This window comes from Chlamydotis macqueenii, chromosome 5, assembly GCF_036417535.1.
Source record: "Chlamydotis macqueenii isolate bChlMac1 chromosome 5, bChlMac1.mat, whole genome shotgun sequence".
Lineage (NCBI taxonomy): Eukaryota > Metazoa > Chordata > Aves > Otidiformes > Otididae > Chlamydotis > Chlamydotis macqueenii.
Genome location: NC_141560.1, coordinates 50,578,562 through 50,599,397, shown reverse-complemented (window position 1 = coordinate 50,599,397; position 20,836 = coordinate 50,578,562). Strand labels below are relative to the sequence as shown.

Below are 20,836 nucleotides of genomic sequence, written 5' to 3'. Positions count from 1 at the left end.
TGAAAATGCCTGAACACTGTGTGCAACATTATCCACCTGGCAAATAAACGAAACTCCCCTGCGGCAGATGATTTGATAGAAGCTGAAAAAGCATTTGACTGGATAGAATGGGACTATTCAGTTCATACTTAAAACTTTTATGTACTTGGTGTCCTGGTTGCTAATCTGGCTTTTCAGTTGTACTCTCACTTTTGCAACTGCAGAAGACCTGGTCCTGGCCGTCTACAAAATCCCTCAACAAGGTTGTCTCTCATTCTTCTTTGGTAGTCTTTCTTCTTGTTGAGCTATCAATATTAGCTGTTACTAAAGAACTAAAAATGTCAGTCAGGCTGAAGTGAAATGTATCTTAAGTCGCTCCTGTGTACAAGTGATACGCTGCTGTTTCTGTCAGAAGCAGAATCTCCCAATTTAGATTCCAACATATGGGGAATATCTGATACTTCTGCATAATTTCTGAATACAAGGTTATGACTGAGTTTGAAAATTTGGAAAGCACCAAAGGTACAGTTTTCGAAAGCACCTAGGTAACTTAATGCACAAAGTCACCTTGAAATTCAAGCCACAAGGTGCTTTTGAAAATCTCTCCTGTAATTAAGAGATAACCACTGTCATTATTCTTTCCTCAAAAGTATGTTGTAAACCTGCTTTGTTCTATTGTATGCACATAAAATAGTCATAAGGAATTAAAATGTTTAAACATGTGCCAAGTAACGACTATACAGTTTCTAATAACCAGTCCAATGCAATATCTGAACTTAAGGTGAAGCAGAAGATGCGTTTTAAAAATGTATCTTTCAGCATTTAAGAGATCTGCATAGCCGTCTTCTGGTAGGTATTTACCTTTGAAGCTTTTTGTGTTTATGTGAATTGTATCTTTCTAGAAGAAAATTCAGATTTTTTTTTCTATAACTATTGAAATAAACCCCAAATTTCAGCTGAAGTCCATTGGACTAGTCATGCTTTAAATTAGCTGCAACATAAGTAATTGGAAGGCCACCACTTAAAAGGAGTATTTTTTAGAGACGCCTCTGTAGCTTTTGGGGAGGGGAAGCTTAGGATGAAGGAGAGGAAGAGGAAAGTTTTGCAAAATAGGTCCCAGCATGAACCCAGCATAGTTCTTAAACTATACCAGCTGTTTGCAGGATACACCTGTGTGCCTATAGTTGCCTAGATACATTTTTTTTTTAAAAGCTCAATTAATGACAGGGGATGATGACACCACAAGGACAGCAGTCAGTCAGAAAGCAGAGCCTTCCTGTTTTAAAAATAAATAAATAAAATAAATAAAGAGGAGCTAAACAGGGATACAAAGAAATTTCAAAGGACATGAAAAGTAATTCTTTGTGAAGCATCACCCTTGGGCATCATTTCCTCTTTAAAAGAAGGGGAGAAATGTATGCTGTGTTTTAAAGTCTAGGTTTGAATATAGTCCATATGATGATGTCCATGTAAGAATCTAGCATAATACTATAAAGAATTAATACCTTTTTAATGGATGTATTTATGCTCTTCTAAAATCTGTAGGACTGTTTCAAATTGTGTAGGAAAAGCCATAGTCTACTAGTAGTCAAGACAAGTCCTGTGCATCAGTTAAGGTGAATGGCTCATGGTTAACGAAGGATTCTGTAGATTATAGCAAAAATAGTACGTAGGAATTAATTATTTTCTAGGCTTTGTTCAGCCCATCTTCCAAAAATTATTTTCATATATTAGCTATAAATCAGATGGCTTTGGCACAGTCTAACCTTACAACTGAATTTCAGAAAGAAAATTACCATACTCGGTTATTCCATTAGCTGGAATCATGAGTAAATAACCTTTGTCTTCCAATTAGGAAAGTTTCTAAATGTCTTAAGACTTGTGCACATGGATACAACTGTGGTATCCATCACAGATCCAGAGACCAGGGATTTGATCTGATTTCCCATTGTCATTTTGAAATATTTTTGTTGTCCTTCCATGCAAATTCTTCCTGTTCAGTAAATCAGTTTCCTTCTAAAATGTATTTTTAACTTGTGTTATGTTTTTCACCATGGTAAATATTCTATACATAGCATAAACTAAAAATACAGGTTGCAGTTCCACTGATGAAGTGAGTAACTGTTGCCTCTTCTGTTACAATTTCACTGGAAAATCTTGCATTTGTAGTCTTATAATTCATCGTCTTATGTAATTCATTTGTCATGGTATGAATCATGAATTGTGTGAGTAATCTTTTCTAATCTCCATACTGGGCTGTACCAAACAATGTAGTTCAGAGTGTCCTGTGTTTCAAAGGATGCTCTACCCATTTTGTTTTACTGTTATTTGGTTACATTTCCCAGAAGTTCCCCTTGCACAGATTCCCCTCTCCCTGTGCCGCATCTGCCTCCCTGCACATGAAGTTAGTAGAGAACAGCAACGGCCAGTGGTGCGCGTTTAATATTTGGCATTGGCTTTTGAGCCTTTTGCAAACTTTTGTAAATGATGGGGGAAATTTTAACTAATTTAAGAAGATTTTTGCCATGAGTACTGGTTAATTAGCAGAAGAACAAAAGTAAAGAGGATAAGAAGGCAAGGGAAGCTGTGGTGCTGGCTTCTACTTTTATTTCTTCAATACTCATCCTCCATTGCCTCCTGCAGGTTTTTTTCCTTTTACTAAACTAACATGTTGTCAACATCAAGAGTATTTTCTCTTGCAAGATCAGCTTTCAATATGAAGTACTTACAGAATAATCAGTACTGACTATTAAATTACCCTATCCTACTCAGAAATAAAGGCATGTTGTGTTGATTTTTTTTTTATTTTACAACAAGCCAGAAAAACCTTATGATGTCTGAGATGTTATTGAGCAGCATTCACAGGGCATCTCAAAAGATGCAAGGTAGGAAAAACTGTAACTCAGTGTTACCACGGTTTTTACCAAACCTTGAAAATTATCTACAGACTGTCTATAGACAGCACAATGAATGAGGCAGGAATATCATTTATTGTTACTGTATTGTTTCACTGATTTGATTAGCATCTTTAAGAAAAAGTTCTCTTACCAAATTGTAAGTTCAGGTGTTTTTATTCAGTCTAACATGGGACTCTTGTCCTCCCCTGCCTCCTCTTCTCTGTTGTGTAAGAGCTTCACTGCTGCCTCTCATATATAGCTCTGGCACTGATTGGACTCGAGTTTCTAGATGTAGGATTAAGATATTTTTAATTTGTCACTGCACTTCGTCAAGTTCATTCACTTGCTTTCCAGTTTTGACACCAGTCTTGGTGTTTATTCATTAAAATTACAGTCTTTAATACTATACAAGTGTTTTTATTACTAATAGGTCAGATTAAGGCTTTCCCATGATTGAAGTGCAAATTAGACACACAGAGGTTTCGCCCTGGTCATTCCTTGCACCTATATTTTCCCAGTATTTCCCAATAGATTTGAAAGCTCAGCCAGCCTTTCTGGAAGGGGAAATCAGTCATACACCTTCAGCCAGGACTCTGCTTTAACCTTCCCATGGTAAGAGCTGAACTGAGAACTCCATCTGTCTGGCCTCTGAATGAGAATAAGGGATTGCACATGTGAACGACCTTTTTTATGTTTAGTGGTTGAGGAGTATGAAACTTATTTCCAGAAGAAACTAGAATGACCACAACCTTCTGAGCCAAGTGCCAGACATACTTTTTTGGCTCCAAGTTTCTTTTGGCCTCAAGTTGGGTGGATAATCTCTTGAAAGGCATGTAGACCTGCAGTAACAAAAAAGTAGATGAAATCAGAACTGTCATAATTATTCCATAAAACATGTACAATCATGGCAACAATCAAAATATCTCAAATGTTTACACAGTGTTAAAAGGAGTTAAGAGGACTTACTGTTTACTATTGAAAAAAAATCTACATTACCATAGACCATTCCTACATCCTTGTGGCTTAAAGGCATGTTGTGTTGCTTGTTTTTTTATTATTTTACAGCAAGCTAGGAAGCCTTACGATGTCCGAGATGTTATTGAGCAGTATTCGCAGGGCCACCTCAACCTGATGGTGCGAATCAAAGAGTTACAGAGGAGGTATGTCAATAAGGATCAATGTCTGCATCTGTAAACATCAGCAGAGGGATGTTTGTAAATAAGTCAATGGAGTCAAAAACTGACAGGGTTACAGGTGCCATATTGGTAGGACTGTGCAAAGTTACAGAATATAAAATGGCATTCAAGTAAAGTTCTCTTTTCCCACGGGAAGGAAAAGACAAAGAGCTTAAAAATCTGATGACTTGGAGTTACAGTTTTCATTATACTTACATGTATTGCCTTAGTCTCTGCTAGCTTTGACTATACACTGTAACCCCTATATGTTAGGAGCTGTATTATACATACAGAGTGAAATACGGTCGCCTACTCTGGCAGAATCGCAAGTGAGAGCCAACTAAGAGACAACAAGTAGATGCAACAAGTAAGCTGCAGAAGAACAAGAAAAAGAGGAAACAATGCTTTTCACATAGAAAAGCGATGGGCAACTGCTTCACTTACAATACAAACCAGAACGATTTGTACTTCACGTTGCTTGCTGGTGAAGAGGTCTCTGCCCTTCAGCGAAAGAAAGAGAAGATGCTGGTTCAGGCTGATAAAAATTAAACATGATTCTTTTTGGTTTATAGGTTGGACCAATCCATAGGGAAGCCATCTCTTTTTATCTCTGTCTCAGGTAAGTGAATATGAAGGATGTGTTTAAAGTTAATCTGATGAAGATATAATTAATGGAAAATATTTGTTAAAATATTTTTTATTTTGTTGCCAAATTTTTAAATAGTGCCAACCAGTCGTGGTCTGAAGTTTAGGCATCCACAGTCATCAACACCTTTAAAATATGGTTGTTCTTATTTAAATACTAAAACATCTACTTTCACTGAAGTTTTCAAAATGTTGGCTCTAATCTCTCAAAGACTCACCATATTTTCAAGAAAATGATGTGCTATGATTACAGATTTCCTATGAAATCACATAGAGCTTTGATAGCTTTGAAAAGAGATTGGAAAAGGAGCACAAAGTACTGAGTTTGTTTGTAACAAGTCTGGCTGATGAAAACTCTCTGTTAATGTCATTTTCAAACTCTTGTTTCTATATAGTTTATAGGGGAAAAAAAGGATTAAATGTTACCAAATGCATTGTTCAAGTTGGCTGTGAGTCTTTTGCATAGAGTCAGATTGTTTTTAAATGGCAATTAAAACATTTACTAAATTGGGAACAGTTTTGTTCTCCCACGTTGAAGCATAAAACTAAGTTTGCAAGTGCCTTAAACTTAAGGGCTATTAAAAGCCATGGCGTGGGCTAACGCTATAAAAAGAAACAAAAAGCTGCTTTTAAGGACTAAAACTACCAGCTTGGCAAAGGTGTTCAGTTACACTGCGTTGGTGGGCTAGTTAAACACACCCTATTGTGGCTTGCTGCTATTTTGTTATACCACCATATATTAATTTGAAAATGTTTCTTGTTCCACAGAAAAAAGCAAAGATCGAGGGAATAACACGATTGGTGCCAGGCTGAACAGAGTGGAGGACAAGGTAAGCTTCAGTTAGACCGGCAGTGAATGAGGATATGGTCTGTGATTGAACAGTGCCTGTTTCATAGGATGTGGTGAAAAATTCAGCTTAAAATAGAGTTGAATGCCTGGCTTTTCCAGGTGATGGAGTGTAATTTTTGTTGCGGATTGCATTTTTGGGTCTTTCTTGTAATTTTAACAGAATAGGAAAAAAACAGACTTCAATTGGTTTCAGTCTTTTTTGGGACTCACTTGGGTTTTGATTTTTAATTGTATGTATTACACATATCTCAATGCTCTACTTCCTTCCTCCACAATAGATAAAAGGCTCTGTTCCTTTAATACCTCAGTGTATTACGGTCCCTAAGATTTCCCTTTGATCATTGCTCTGTTGTTTATATAACTCCACCTACAATTCCTTAGAGAGAAGGAGAGCAAACCTTGTTCTATCCTGGTTTTCATTCCTTATGACAAATGAAGTTTCTCCTTTCAAGTGACATGAAGCCATAAAAAAAAAATCAGACTTCTATAATCTCAAATTAACAGTTAAGTTCTTTGTAATCCTTTATTTCAATGCTAAGTGTGCTTGAAAAATCATTGTTAAAAAATATAGGATTGCCTATGTTAATATTAAGGAAAGAAAAGGAAAGCTAAGAGAAATGGTTAGAAGCTTTTACTGTACAAATCTTATAGTGATTTGGTGAAGGGATGAAAGAATTTCTTTACCTTAGGATTTTTTCATTCATGTATCTAAACTGTTCATTCAGTATTAAGGAGTGAAAATTTTTCTTGAGGAAAAGAGCTTTCAGAGTGTTTCTTCCACAACTGGAAGTATACGATAACCTCATGAAGGATTTTTTCTGCAGAAATATCTGTCAAATATTCTGCAAATAAGAGAGATGTGAGCAGCACATCCCAATGGATGCAAACTGAACACCCTAATCTGTACTGATTCACTTGTGACGTATCCATTCCTTACACATTTCTCCTTAAATGCTTAAGATTAACTTGAATGATAGTACTCTGAACTGTACTTCAATCTATTGGAAATAAATAGCATTTTAAAGGGAACAGGTGCCTTTTGGTATATAGGATGACACGCAGAAAGGGCGAAGGAGAAGAAAGGAAGGTACAGTGCATTTTGCACGAAGAATCGCTGTGCGGGGCTTGCTCAGATCTGTAGTTGGTGTTCTTACACATGGAAGCCCTTTCCAGAAAGTTTGGATTACACTTATTTATTTTCTCTCCCTAAAGTCAACTAGAAGTGTGGAACACTAAAAAATGTCTTGTGGCTTGTGACAAAGAGCAATGAGTTTTCAGTTTGGACAAATAATTCTCAAATGACAGCTAAAATAGCTTCTCAGTGCTATTTGTAAAATCTCCAACGAGCCTGGGAAAGCTTTGGTGTTGTACTGGCTCAGAGATAAGCTGTTTGGGGGTTATTAATTACTCTTTTTACATCCTTACAAATAAGTACACTGAATTTATAGTGACTGTTGTTTTATGTCTTGTAATGGGACCGTAAAACACTCCCTGTTTAATTTTAGTATAGCTGGGTTAAATTTTAGCCTTGTTTTAAGTAACAGACCCTTCTTTCTTTGCACTTGCATGAGGTCATCTGTGGTTTCAGAGTTGTATGTTATCTGCCCTATACAGCTAGTCTTATCTGCAGGAATTTTATCTGAAAGTAGCTGAAAGGCTAAAAATAGAGAATTTCGGTTGGACTCGGCAAACAGTGGTGTACATGACAACACACTGGCAATGCTGAAATCACGTTTTTGCTGCAGCTGCAGATGGTGGCCACAGTTAGTTTTCTGGTATTTTTGCTCTCAGAGATTGGCCTTCTCTTTCCCATAAAGTAGACGGTATGCTTTCAACAGACGCGTGAATCCTTCCTGAGCTGAGCACTGTATAAAGCATATCTACATCAGCTGGTTTTTAAGGTGATATTTTAAACAGTTACATATTGTTTGGTTTGTGAATTAGTTTTGCATCTTGGACTTCTGAAGGAGAGATTTTCAGTGCTGCAGGCTAGCGTTATTATCTAACCTTTGTGCGTTTGAAAAATCTCCTTTAAGCCATTTTAAAATGAGCTGTCGCCCTCTGAAGTTATTTGGACACTCATGCTACAGCAAGAAATTGCACAGTATTTCTCATGCCGTAGGAGTAAGCTGAGTTCTATAAATCTTTCTCAATGATAGTTAGTATGCTCTTTGCAGCAGAAGGCTGGTGTACAGTTGTCAGAAAGTCTGTGTTAAAGCAGGAAGAGAAGAAACCCTCAACTTCATTTTTTAAATACTTTTGGGTGCTTCTGCTTATGGATGTCTGCTGTCAGCACAGGATCTGCTCCTTGCACATCACAGGCAGAATCCAATTTTATGAATATTCCTGTAGACTTTTGTGGAGCTGGATTTTAACTCAAGAAGCATTTACAAATAAAGATAATTCTCTGTCTTCAAGAGTATTTAGTCATGTTTCTAGGACTCTTGCAAAGCTTTTGTACTTGAGGCAGAAGCAAACATGTTCTAGAGGCACATGTGTGGCTCACAGTACAGAGGGGATGGCACGTGAAAGGGACGTTTTAAAAACAAAATGCTTAGAGTCAAACAGCAGTGTATTGGCAGGAATTATGATACTTTATGGCACAAATCTGAATTTCCAAGTATTGAAATCAGAAAAAAAATCATGTTTTCTTCTTTTAAATTTAGGAACATGTTCGTTTGAGGGAGAGGGTCCTGTAGAGTCTATTCATCTTGTGCACTGAGTGGAACTTTGTCCTTGTAGTGTATACAGCCTGTGATAATGTAAATAAAGATTGTTTCCTAATATGCACAAGCCAGGGGGGATGAATCATGCTTGCAGGAACCTTCCTGCAGAGTCCTTCCTGTAGAATTTTGTAATTTTGGCAAGCAACTGAAAAGGTGGGTTTGTAAATGTAACTACAAACTGCACAACCTGATATAGGCCTTCATGAAAGAAATCACAGTCCAACATGTGGTCACAGATATTTTGACTTTGCCATTGTTCTCTGTTGCTTATAAAGGTGAGGGTAGCAAATGCTGCGTGCGTCCAAAGATGCGTTGCCATGGCTGAGCGCAGGCCATTGCAGCGCCCGCCGTGCCCACACCCTGATCTGTCGGGACACCGGCCCCACAAAGTAGCAGTGGTCCAAGTGTGTGCATGTAGATACGCCGATCTGGTCCCTCACAGAATGTTGTTGAGCAGGATTACAGCAGCAAATCAGTTTATTTGCGGTGACCAGCCTTCTCTCTTTTTATCCTGGAACATCTGTGAATGACTATTCAGCCTGCCCTCAAGAAACCTGGCTGCTGCTGGCTCACTACCAAAATCAAAATCAAAAACAGTTTTTCCAGATAGGCACAGCTGTGTGTGCTCGGCGCGGTTAATCCTCACGCGGAGAGCACTGAGTGCCAGTGGTTTCATGCTGGGTGTGCCCAGCAGCTCGATCCAGGAGCGAGCCCACAGCGCGCTCAGGATCTTCCGTGCTACATCGCCTCTTTTCTTTTCACCACTTTAATTTCAGCTTGGCTATAAATATCTGTAATGCTAACTTTTTAGAATGTTCTTCTCTAACCTTTGGCCCACCATTAACGCAGATATAACAGGCACAGCTTGCGCTTTTCAGGTAATCGGGCAGGCTTATTGCTTGACTGCCCTGAGATAATTCAGTCTTAAATATGGGCACTACAAAAAATCATCTAGAATATACAGCGAGGGCTAAAATTGGCAGTCCCTGGACTCTCGAGAGGCTGTTGTGCCTACATACCAGACTGCCCCAGATGTCAATTGGTCCTGCCTGTGGACATCCCAGAGTAGAATAACAGAACCTCGATTTACGAAAAAAAATTAAAAACCGTTCTGAGCAGTAGATATTATGCTCTATTCTCTGTTAAGTTGTTTTAAAAATAAGACAACCTTCTGCAATGATTCAGATACTTTAAAATTTGTCTTTTAAGAATAGTTAACAGCAATCCAAAGCAGTTTTCTGGGTGTCCCTTCTATGTACTCAGAACTATTCCTGTATCTGACAGTAAGTAAGTAGTAATATCAGTATTGCCAAGGTCACAACTAAAAACTTAAAGTAGTCTTTTTCAGTTATATGGAACATTAGGAGTAATGCTATCTACTGCTAAATTTTAAGTTGTAGAGATTTAGATATAGATTTCTGTATATATAGGTCTGTAGTAGTGAGACATGTGACGCCTTTGAATGTGAATCCAACAGTTCTGCAAGACAATATTCATTCCAAGCACATGCACATTTTGCATGCCTCCAGCTGAAAAGGTGAACCCTTGTACTCTGACTTGTACCAGCCCAAAGAGCAACATGCAGAACAAACATGCAGCGCAGCACTGAACACAGAATCGTTTCACTTTTTCAGATTTAATTTAAAAGCAGATTGCACCACTTTTTCAATCAATTAAAGACAAAACTATCATGTGAGAGCATCTACCCTAAAATAGATGCTACTGTGCTGGTTGATTGGCCTACTGGAAATCTGAGCTGATCTGGAAAACCAAAACTGAAAGGAAGTTCTCTTCTTTGCACGATTCTTTTGAGTTCTGGTTATGGTGATTTGGTTTTCTGTCTTCCATCTACAGTGTCTTTGATTGTTAAATGTATAGATCCCATGTTCAGTAAAACTGGAAGGATGTGATTTATATTTGATATGTTTTTAACTGCCAGTGCAGAGCGTGGAACTTTTAAAGAGGAGTAAGTACAAAGGCTTTATCTGAGGTGCCTTTCAAAAAGTGGTGGAGACCTGGACGTTACAACATCTATATATGTGGTATGACATTTTCTTCTGGCTAAATAATGTTCTGTAATTGATTCACCAGAATATTGATTCTGTCCGTACGTGTATTAGAAACCAGTTTGGCTGGAACCCTGTTCAACACAGTCGAACTGAACAGAATGACCACTGATAAGTCTAGGTCTAGTTACTGATTCTACTCGTGCTCTTTCCTGCTCCTGCTTTCTGATCAACTAATAGTTCCCCCATTGCAAAAGGTTTCATATCTAACCTATTTCTCTTGTTGATTTGCTAAAAAATACATTAACTTGAATTATATATTGCAGATGAATTAATTAATTTAATTATTTAATTTAACTTTTTACTTAGAGAAGTATCATCTCTCCTACCACTTCCTGGGTTCACAAATACCAGGTTTCATGTTAACAGCTTGTTCACCTAAAAGAATTCTTCGTGTGTGGCCAGTCTTCCAATTTTATGTGAAATATTTGCCTTATCTAAGATCAACTCAAACCTTGGTGGGTATTTTTGTCTGGTTTTGATGGCATTCTGTAGCCTATGGGAACAGCAACCCTGCTTCCTGATGTAACATAAGTTTAAGTGCAAACTTAAAAAGGCATTGACTGACGATGACCTTCTTGCACACCAGCATGTAATGGATAGGGTAGCTTTCCTTTTAATTGAATAATGATGCTGCAGAATTGATGGTAAAAGACTGACAGATAACCGTCTTCTGACTTTCTGGTCAGTGCTGGAAACCATGGTGAGAGCCATGAGTCACCAGTTGGAAAAGGTGGCTTCAGAAAGTGTCTGGCATGGCAAAATTCAGCACTTTGCAGGCTGAACATATGTGAGACAGTTCAGGTGTTGAGTATTGGCAGCTTCTGCAATAGGTGCAGGAGGATCTGCCTTCCTGGTAACTAGAAACAGAACGAAAAACTGTGTGTTTGGATGGAAATTTAAAAAGATAATGCAAAATCAATAAAAATCAAAACAACCACTGCCAAGCAGTTACTCATATTCTATATAGTTCTTGCAATAATGCAGAAGTAATAACCCGAGGGATGTGGAGGAATATTAAGAGGCACATGGAAGATTAAGTATCCCTGTTGATTTAATCCTTAGTCTTTTTCCAGATGCTGGAGTACAAGCATACGGAAGCAATTTCTGTGCTGAACTTTGTGATGGAGGATGCCCATTTTCTATAAATTGGACTACAACTAAGCACATCCTTCATCAATCTAGGTCATTAGGCAGCCCTAAAATTTTAACAACTTTTCTCTCACCAATCTGATAATATTTCAGTGGGTAAACAAAGAAAAACTGCAGATTCTCATTTCCAATATCCTATGCTTTCCATCTCCCCAGCTACAGTGAAATAAGATGATCAGACATACATGTTAAAAATGAAACTTTAAAAAATTATTATTTGTAGGATTTACTGCTATCAGAAGCTTTGGTAGCCAGAGGAGAAACAAACTGAGAGAGAGATTAGGAAAGTCACGGAGAAAGGCTCACTTGAGGATTATTAAACAGGATATCTATATGTAAACTCCAGTTTCACAAGTACTTTAAACAGTAGTCAGCGATGAGTTGGTGAAAAAAAAAGGAAAAGTGTGGTTTTATGTATATGTACTTTCTTGCACTCTTTTTTAGGACTCGGCTACAAGCCTTGCACCAGAAACAAGGTAATTGGGGGGAGGTAAACTTTAGTTTTGTTCGATATAGCCCTTTTTATGCTAGGTTGTTTTACACAGCTGCTTGCCACTAGATTGGGTCACCCATACAGCTTCATGCAGCTGAACACTGCTGTACGGTGTCTTAGACCTGGTCTGGTTATGAAGGCCATGCAAGCAGACTCCTGTGCCTGTCTAGAGGACGCTTCTGTGAGTTTTGGCAGCACCATACCTTGAAGACTGTAAGGTCTTTGGAATAGCCTTCACTTGCATCCATTTGTTAGCACTAATTTTGTCTGTTTGAAGATCATTAGATCTTACTGCCACAGAAATGAAAAACAATCAATTTTTGCATTAATTTTGAAATTGTTGTATAGACAGTGTGTCAAGTACTATCTATAACCTGCTGGATATTATCTGGGTGCAGTAGCTTAGATATAGTTACAGAGGTGGCCTACAGAGCAGTTTTACAAGCTATCATGATGATTTGTGGTCTGTTTCTGAAGTGTCAGCTCTTGCATTAGAGGAAATGTGATTATATAAAAAGCTTTCAAATCTAGCATTTAATTTGAACAGCCCCATGGTGAGGATACTGCAACTCATTAGCTTATTTGCAGAAATTGAGAGCGTACACTTCCTCAATGTTGTAAAATAAAGTTAAGCAAGACAAAAATATTATCTTTATTCCAGAGAAAAGTGTCTGAAGGTAGTTCAAGCACACAAAGAGTTGCTGTGCTAGTATTCAAAAGCAATGACTAACTAAGCTCTGGTCATTCAGTGGCACACAGTCACCTCTGATACTCTTCTACATATTTTTTCTGATTGAGTGAGTTGCTGTAGATTTTACCCCCAAATTCTAATGCTTCTGGATGCAGACAGTAGTTGGGAAGCATGATGCTGAATGCAGAGTGGTAAACCTTTACAAATACAAAGTGTTACATTTTTTTTTAATTTCATTTTATCTCATTGATGTCTTTCCTGCTTGCCATCTGATTAATGACTGTTGAATTCTTAGCACTAGCAATGGCTGCATGCTTGTGATCTGCACAGCTAAGGTAGTCTGCTTGCTCATTAAGAGCAGAAATCCCGGAGGAATTTTAGGTAACATGCAATATATCCTGTAAAATCTAGGAATTGGGGGGGGGTGGGGCAGATTGTGGAATGAAACAATCTTCGTATTAGTTGCTGGTTTGGGAATCAACTTTTTGTGTTTATATTTGAGTAGGTATGCAAGTGGATGTAAGAATCTGCAAATTAAGATGACTCGATCTTTTATTAAACCACATAAAGCCTGTTTTGTCTGGCATTCAAAGATAAACCCAAGGAAGATTTGAAACATAGCCTCATCATTCTTGTGCATAGACTGTTTACATTTGATGTGGAATGGAAGTGCCTGGTGAATATGCTGAGAGAGAATGTGGAACAGTTGTATGGACTAAATACCCTGCAGAGTGGATCAGAGAAAAGAGATTTAAGTGAACGGCACATGTGCACAGTGTGCTACACAGAAGATCTTTATTTGTCTTTCTTATATGTTAAAGGAAATGAAATTACCATAAGATCATCTCTGCATTACATTTTGTGTTTGTGTGTTGCAGATGAGCAACCAGAAAACATTCTAATGTAAATGGCAAATTTTGGTTTTCATACACTAGGATGAACCTTTACTGAAGTTAGATGCATCGAAGTTGAAATTGTTCCTTGTCAAAGATCTGTTTTTAGAGTGATCTCGCTGGAACTAAAATATTTTATTTTCATTTGCAGTTGAGTATCAGGGAGGAAAAGTGCATGGAGTTGAAAGGACTCTATTCAGGCTGCAGTCTTTTCAGGTTGGAATCTATTCAGCTCTTGGAAAAGATTCAGAGTAAAGAAAGGTATACTCCCTTTCTTACGCAAAATCTGTACCTTCTGTCACCCTATCTGCTCCCCTCGCCCCCCTGCACACCAAATAAAATTGCAAAACAGAAATAATCCAGTGCTGCTTAGCTGCAGGAAGATAAATTGGAGGAGGAGCCTTTGCTATCTGACTCCTACTTAGAGCTCTAGGAGTCAGAGGAAAGATAAGAAGAAAAATAGGCAGTCAATAAAAAGTAGAATATGAACACCTGGTTCAAAGTATACTTATCCCTCCTAGAGCTCAGAAAACCAAGATGGCAAGTATAGTTTCCTCAAATCCTTCTCTGTTCCTGCATCCTACCCACTGGGGTTGTGACAAAACCACAATTCATCTTTCAATAAGAAAATAAAGATTTGAATTACTTCTCTAAAAAATCTGGAACAAATGTGATTATGATGACTTTTTACATGTCTTTCAAGTATCCCACTGTTTCAGCAGTTAGCTCAAGGCTGTGAACCCAGGTCACAGGCTCTCCTTCTATATCCTCAGTTAACTGATGCTCCACTTGGTCAGCTCCAGCGATCAGCCAGCAGCCCAAGCAGAGTGTGATTGCCCTTTTGTATGCCATGGACGTGATAGTCTGAGGAGCTGCCTCCCTTTGGGATGGACCTTGGTTGTGGTAGCTTCTTTATGTTCATCATAGCATGAGAACTCCCGCTCTGACAGACTAGACAGACAAAATAGAGAAAGGAAGGAAAAAAGAAAATATTGTTTCCCTCTTATACAGCTAAGGTGCAGGAAGTGACTTGCCCAAGGTATCACAGTGGCATCTGTGGCACAGCCAGGAATTGAACTTAAATCGTGTCTGGGACTCCAACCTTAAATCAGCATTCCTTTTTGTTATTGTGTTTAAAAGCCACTCTAGTTTTGGATAGTTACATTGGCCAGTGCAGTGTTCAGCATAATCATAGCCCATTAATACTAAAAGCATCCAGTACTTGAGAACAGCATATATAAACACATAAACCACACCGACCCAGCCAATATAAATGTACTGGGACTATATTAGATGGTAGATTTTAAATCATCTAGAAATTAATCTACTAACATCATTTTGCAGCCCAGGAGCCTAGAGGTGGAGAGGGCAATGCGCCCTTGCGGCCCAGAAGGCCAACCGCATCCTGGGCTGCATCAAGAGAAGCGTGGCCAGCAGGTCGAGGGAGGTGTTTCTCCCCCTCTACTCTGCCCTGGTGAGACCCCACCTGGAGTACTGTGTCCAGTTCTGGAGCCCCCAACACAAGAAGGACATGGACCAGTTGGAGAAGGTCCAGAGGAGGGCCACGAAGATGATAAAAGGGCTGGAGCAGCTCTCCTGTGAGGACAGGCTGAGAGAGTTGGGGCTGTTCAGCCTGGAGAAGAGGAGGCTCCAGGGAGACCTGATAGCGGTCTTCCAGTACCTCAAGGGGGCCTACAAGAAAGATGGGGAAAGGCTGTTTAGTAGGGCCTGTTGTGATAGGACGAGGGGTAATGGTTTTAAAATAGAGGGGGGTAGATTTAGATTAGAAATTAGGAAAAAATTTTTTACGATGCGAGTTATAGAACACTGGAACAGGTTGCCCAGAAAGGTGGTGGAGGCCCCATCTCTGGAAACGTTCAAGGCCAGGCTGGATGAGGCTCTGAGCAACCTGATCTAGTTGGGGATGTCCCTGCTCCTTGCAGGGGGGTTGGACTAGATGACCTTTGAAGGTCCCTTCCAACCCTAACCATTCTATGATTCTGTGATTCTATGACTGAACATGCTTATATGACACAGAAACTGCTACGTATAGACAGTTGTGCATGTATCATGTAAAGCTAAACAAATTATATTAAATGCTATATTTGCACAGTCAAGGAGAGAGAAATATTCAAGTGAGTTCAAATATTCATTTTTTATATTCGTAAGTTTCTAAGTCTTGAATCCAACATTGCTTGCCATTGACTCTTCTTTGACATCTGTTAATCTTGGGTTTATTTCAATTTCTTTCTCTCTCTTTTTTTAAACAGATGACTCCACTTAAATCAACACTTGGTTTCCATTAGACAGATAGAAGGTGATTCACTTAGTAACATGTTCATCTTTATCTAGTTAAGTCCTAATAGCCTTAATATATGAAGGAAGCTGGTGTGATTAACAGCGCTAAAGGCTTCGTCAGACACTACACCTAATAAATACTGCCCTTTGTCCAGCCATAGAAAAACAGTTAATAAATACATTGCTTCCAGACTGAAAATGTGTACAGCCTTGTAAATATTCTAAAGTTATCCCTGTTTTAAAAGTGTATGTTGACAATAGAAGTTACGTCTACATACATGTCTGTGTTTGTACATGTCTGCTAATCCCAGTGTGGGTTGGCTCTTTGCCCTGCCCGGGCTGTTCTTTTTCTGTTTTATCATTTCATTGTGGGGCCGCCATTTGTGTGTGATTTTTCCTCCTCTTCGCTAGAGCTTTGTGCAGATTCTTTGACGGTTCTTTGTCTCTGGTTGTCATAGGTTATCTGTCCCAGGGTAGTTGGATATGTGAGTATTTGTTGTGCCACTCTAGTTAATGTTGGCAACAAAGACATCTGACTTGGCTTGATTATCATGTATGATAATCCTGCCAAATGAGGCAGTCAAAACAAAAACCCCAAGAGTAAAATATATTCAAAATGTCAGCTTGGGGCCCTTGCTTCATCATAGCTGAAGTTTTCTGGAAACTTTCCAGTTGTGCCACCAGTGTCTGTGATTGCATGCTGTGGTCATCAGAGTACTGAAGGAAGCCTTTATTCTGCTATTCCTAAGTTTCTAGAGACTTTCAAGCAGAGGAGTTTTACAGGAGAGCTATAGCTTCCACTATAGCACTAACCCCATACTCTTCCATCTAACGTAGTGCCCTGCAGGCATGCTGGCCTGGGGCCCAGGGATCCATCTAGCAGCATTTGGGCAGCATGGCATCCACACATGGCTCTTTAGCTTGAGCATGATACTTTGCAAAGGCCCAGTTGTTTCTGTTTTAAGATTATATCCTTAACAATATATAAGGATTTCTTCAGAGTACGTTGATGTTTGCAGAGCAGACTACATGCTAGTCACACTCAGGAATGCTTTTTCTTTAGCCCATAGGTGGAAAAGTGTAGGAATAGTACCAATACTTTAGGCAGCAAAGCATCCAGGAAACCCTTGGAAGAATATAGTGCACCTCAGTTTAAGAGACAGGTAGAGATATTTCTGAATTTATCTAAGAAAGCTAACAGAAATTGAAGGTGATATGAAGGTAAGGGCAGAGACTGGTTTACTTAGAGGTTTAATTGAGGATGAAATTGTATTAGTTAAGCTCAGCTGGTAATTGTTGGACAATAACTCATGGAATAGGGATTTTCTCTCCTTCCTCTGTTGTTTCTATATCCTCCTCTTACTGCTGGAATATCTCTCCCTTGCATGAGGCTGAGGGAGCTGGGGCGAGAGCGTGTCTCCTTGCTGTGCTAGTGAGTACTTGTATTGAATTCTGTGATACCTGTGAACTTGCAGCAGCTCGAACCTTGCTTCTAACCTGGATCTCAGAGCAGCTGGAGGGCACTGTAAAAAAAACAACAATGGCAACAAATAAAAATTCCTTTCCAGTTTAAAGAAAAAATTTAGTAAAGTGTCAGAGCACATCCAAAAGCTCCTTGGGTGTTGCCCTGATCCTCAGCAATGCGGAAGGTAGAAGGTAATGTTGGAAGCATGTGAGAGGGCTCTCCTGGCAGGTCAATGTGTGTGCATGTACGTACAGACTCCTGTTTACCTCTAGCAAACCTTGAGCTCAGAGAATTGAAAGCTTTTCTGACCACTGTTTTAAACCCAAAATAGGCAGAAGTCCTTTTACAGAGCAAACTTTACCATAGAAAATCCCCCTCTCCATTGAAAGTGAGAAGTTTACACTCCATAATAAATAATAATGAGGATTATTGTGAAAGACTCAGGTGATTTCTGCCCTCCTCCTAAGCTTTCTTTCGTTTCATCATAGGTTCGTTTTGTACCAAAATGAAGCTGGGAGATGCACACACTGAACAGAAATCAAAGTTTTGCTTTTTTGCTTTCGTCGCAGTCCTGAAGCTAATCGGTTGGCTTGCTGCTACAGGCATCTGCAGGCACCTTGTACTATAGTGCAGTAGTGTTATGGCTTTGGAGGCCCAGCTATTTTAAATCATAATAGTGACACGGTATGCATGCTTTCTTTCAAAAAGCCTGGGTAAGCTACGCTGAGTTGATTTTCTTGGCACACTGTGTACCTATAATTTTGCCTTATATTTTGTAATGTAGGTATCTGGGCATAGAATCAAAAAGCTCCCCTGAATATATAAGAATTTCTTTCAAAAAGAAAAACATAACAGCAAACACATTCTTTGCTTTTAGATTGATAATATTCCTTTAACAGTTATAGATGTTTAAGGACAAAGAAAGTTACTGGGGAAAAAAAAAAAAAGGAAAAGAAACATGATGATTGTGGAGGATGTTCTGAGGTTTTTTGGCAAGGCTGTCTAGGTGTTTTGTTAGTGAACTTTTCTACCATGATTTTGGTCCTCTGCTATAGTATGCTTACAGTGCCTGGCTTGCAGTTACTCAGGACAGCTAGAAATAAGTGATAACCTTTAATTAAAAACTTGAAAAGCTGTGTATGTGCTGTAATTGTGGTCAGCTGGACTGACTTACTCTAGAATAATTGTTTAATGGACACGATTTATTCTGTGTTGCTTTCCACCATTCATGCTGCTAAAGGAAGTAAAGTCGTATAGGAGGATCTAGTTCCATTGCTCCCGTTTTCATCTCCCAATAGCCTGGGTTTCAGAGGTGGTGGCAGAAACTGTGGGTTCTCAGCATCGCTTTAAAAATCTGCCTCTACCTCTCCTCTGGAAAGGAGTAGGATGCTGTATTGCCTGGGCGCAGCTGGAGAGACAGCTGCTTTTCACACTGAGGGCACTCGGCATAAGAAGAGCTAAACTCACCCTTGCTGATCTCTGTGAAAACAGAAAGAGTAAAGTGCAACCAGGTTCTCAAATGATCTGTAATTTGGGATAATGGTGTAATTAACCTTATGATGATAGCATGAGATGGATAAGCATGGATAGGTCTATCAGGCTCCATTCAAGTACAAACAGCAGACCCACCTTCAACTGGAAAGTAACCGAGAGGAACCTTTCTGTTCCTGTTTTCTATTCGTTGTCTGAAACTGGTAAATACTACCTATGCTATTAGGGATGAGGCTGAAAAAGAGTATCTCCTGCTAATATGCTTTGCTTTTCCTGTACAGGTGCAGATAAGTGCCCAAGCCTGGATATAAAGAAAAAAAAAGTGGATGAGGGGGAGTTGGCTAATGAGGTTTTGTTTGCATATTTTTGCTAGAGATCCATCACTGTAGTATTGGAGTATTACAAATGAGAACTTTCTGTGCATGCGTTATTCAGTCATCCCTAGTTATTTCCTATGCATCAATAATCAACTACTCTAAAGCACAATAGTGAAAGAGATTACTGTGATCAAAAGTTTCCATATTTTCCCCAGGGATATTTTTTTTCTCGACTATGAGAAGAAAGCTTTTCCCCACAATGGGGAACAGCACATTGCATGCCTTTTTTCTCTTCTTCTTTTTCACCTCAGATTTGTCCATTCCCTATGACTGCTGGTGGTGATGCTTTCCCTGTGTTCAGATTTGATTGCTTCTGTCCAAGGCTTTTTGATGTTATCCATGTTTATCACAGGCAAGAAGAAGAGGATAGCTTGGGTTTGATTCATGGCAGTCTGTAGACCTACAGCCCTTCCAAAACTGTGTTCTGTTTCCAGACAAGAGGATTTGATTTCAGAAAATTAGTCTCTGTAGCTAGTTGTAGGGGGAGGCAGATTGGTTAAAGTTTACAACCTCTTTTTGTTTAGCCTCTGGAACAGTGCCATGGAGTCTCAAGTTTCCTGTATAAAGAGAGATCTGTATTCGGTCAGAAGGTAACTGGGCAAGGTACATGAAGGCTGCAGGGTGAATGGCTCTTTCAACAATGAAATCAGTTTGAGGTCTTTAAGATGCCAGCAGATCCTTATGTCAAGACACTGTCAAGTAGACAAAATTCCTAAAACCTTTGGGGGGCCAAAATACCCACTCTTGAACAAAACAAAACTTCAGAAAATACTAAATGGGAAGAAATTTCCTGCAAATCTGATGATCCTTGTGAAGTTCCTTGGCTCTGGGGGAATTAGAAGAGGTGAGGGCTACCCACATCTTCATTTCCTTCCCAGTGAGACCTATGCGCTTTGATTGTTCACATGCTCCTTACACACTGGGAATGGTATCTCATGCAAAATATCTTGATGCACTGTTGTTCTGGAAGCTAATGCACCAATGCACCTTAGAATCATAGAATGGTTAGGGTTGGAAGGGACATTCAGAGGCCATTTAGTCCAACCCCCTTGCAAGGAGCAGAGCCGTCTTCGACTAGATCAGGTTGCTCAGAGCCTCATCCGACCTGGCCTTGAACGTTTCCAGGGATGGGGCACCTACCACCTCTCTGGGCAACCTCTTCCAGTGTTCTACCACCCTCATTGTAAAAAAAAAAATTTCCTAATAACTAATCTAAATCTACCTCCCTCTATTTTAAAACCATTACCCCTCGTTCTGTCACAACAGGCCCTACTGAACAGTCTCTCCCCGTTTTTCCTGTAGGCCCCCTTTAGGTACTGGAAGGCCGCTATAAGGTCTCTCTGGAGCCTCCTCTTCTCCCAGCTGAACAGCCTCTCAGCCTGTCCTCATAGGAAAGGTGCTCCATCCCTGTTATCATCTTTGTGGCCCTTCTCTGGACCCTCTCCAACTGGTCCACATCCTTCTTATGTTGAGGGCTCCAGAGCTGGATGCAGTACTCCAGGTGGGGTCTCACCAGGGCAGAGTAGAGGGGGAGAATCACCTCCCTCGACCTGCTGGCCACACTCCTCTGGATGCAGCCCAGGATGCGGTTGGCCTTCTGGGCTGCAAGGGTGCGTTGCCTGCTCACGTTAAGTTTCT

General features: G+C 39.5%; 1 protein-coding gene across 2 annotated transcripts in view; it reads left to right on the top strand.

Annotated features, from left to right (window-relative positions):
- Positions 1-20,836, top strand: part of KCNQ1 (potassium voltage-gated channel subfamily Q member 1) — a 356,182-nt gene that overhangs the window by 245,091 nt on the left and 90,255 nt on the right. For both annotated transcript variants that reach the window (XM_086748738.1, XM_086748737.1), the window contains 3 exons: positions 3,942-4,036; positions 4,624-4,670; positions 5,465-5,526. In XM_086748738.1, coding sequence (XP_086604864.1) covers positions 3,942-4,036; positions 4,624-4,670; positions 5,465-5,526 — 204 coding nt within the window. The remainder of the gene's footprint in view (positions 1-3,941; positions 4,037-4,623; positions 4,671-5,464; positions 5,527-20,836) is intronic.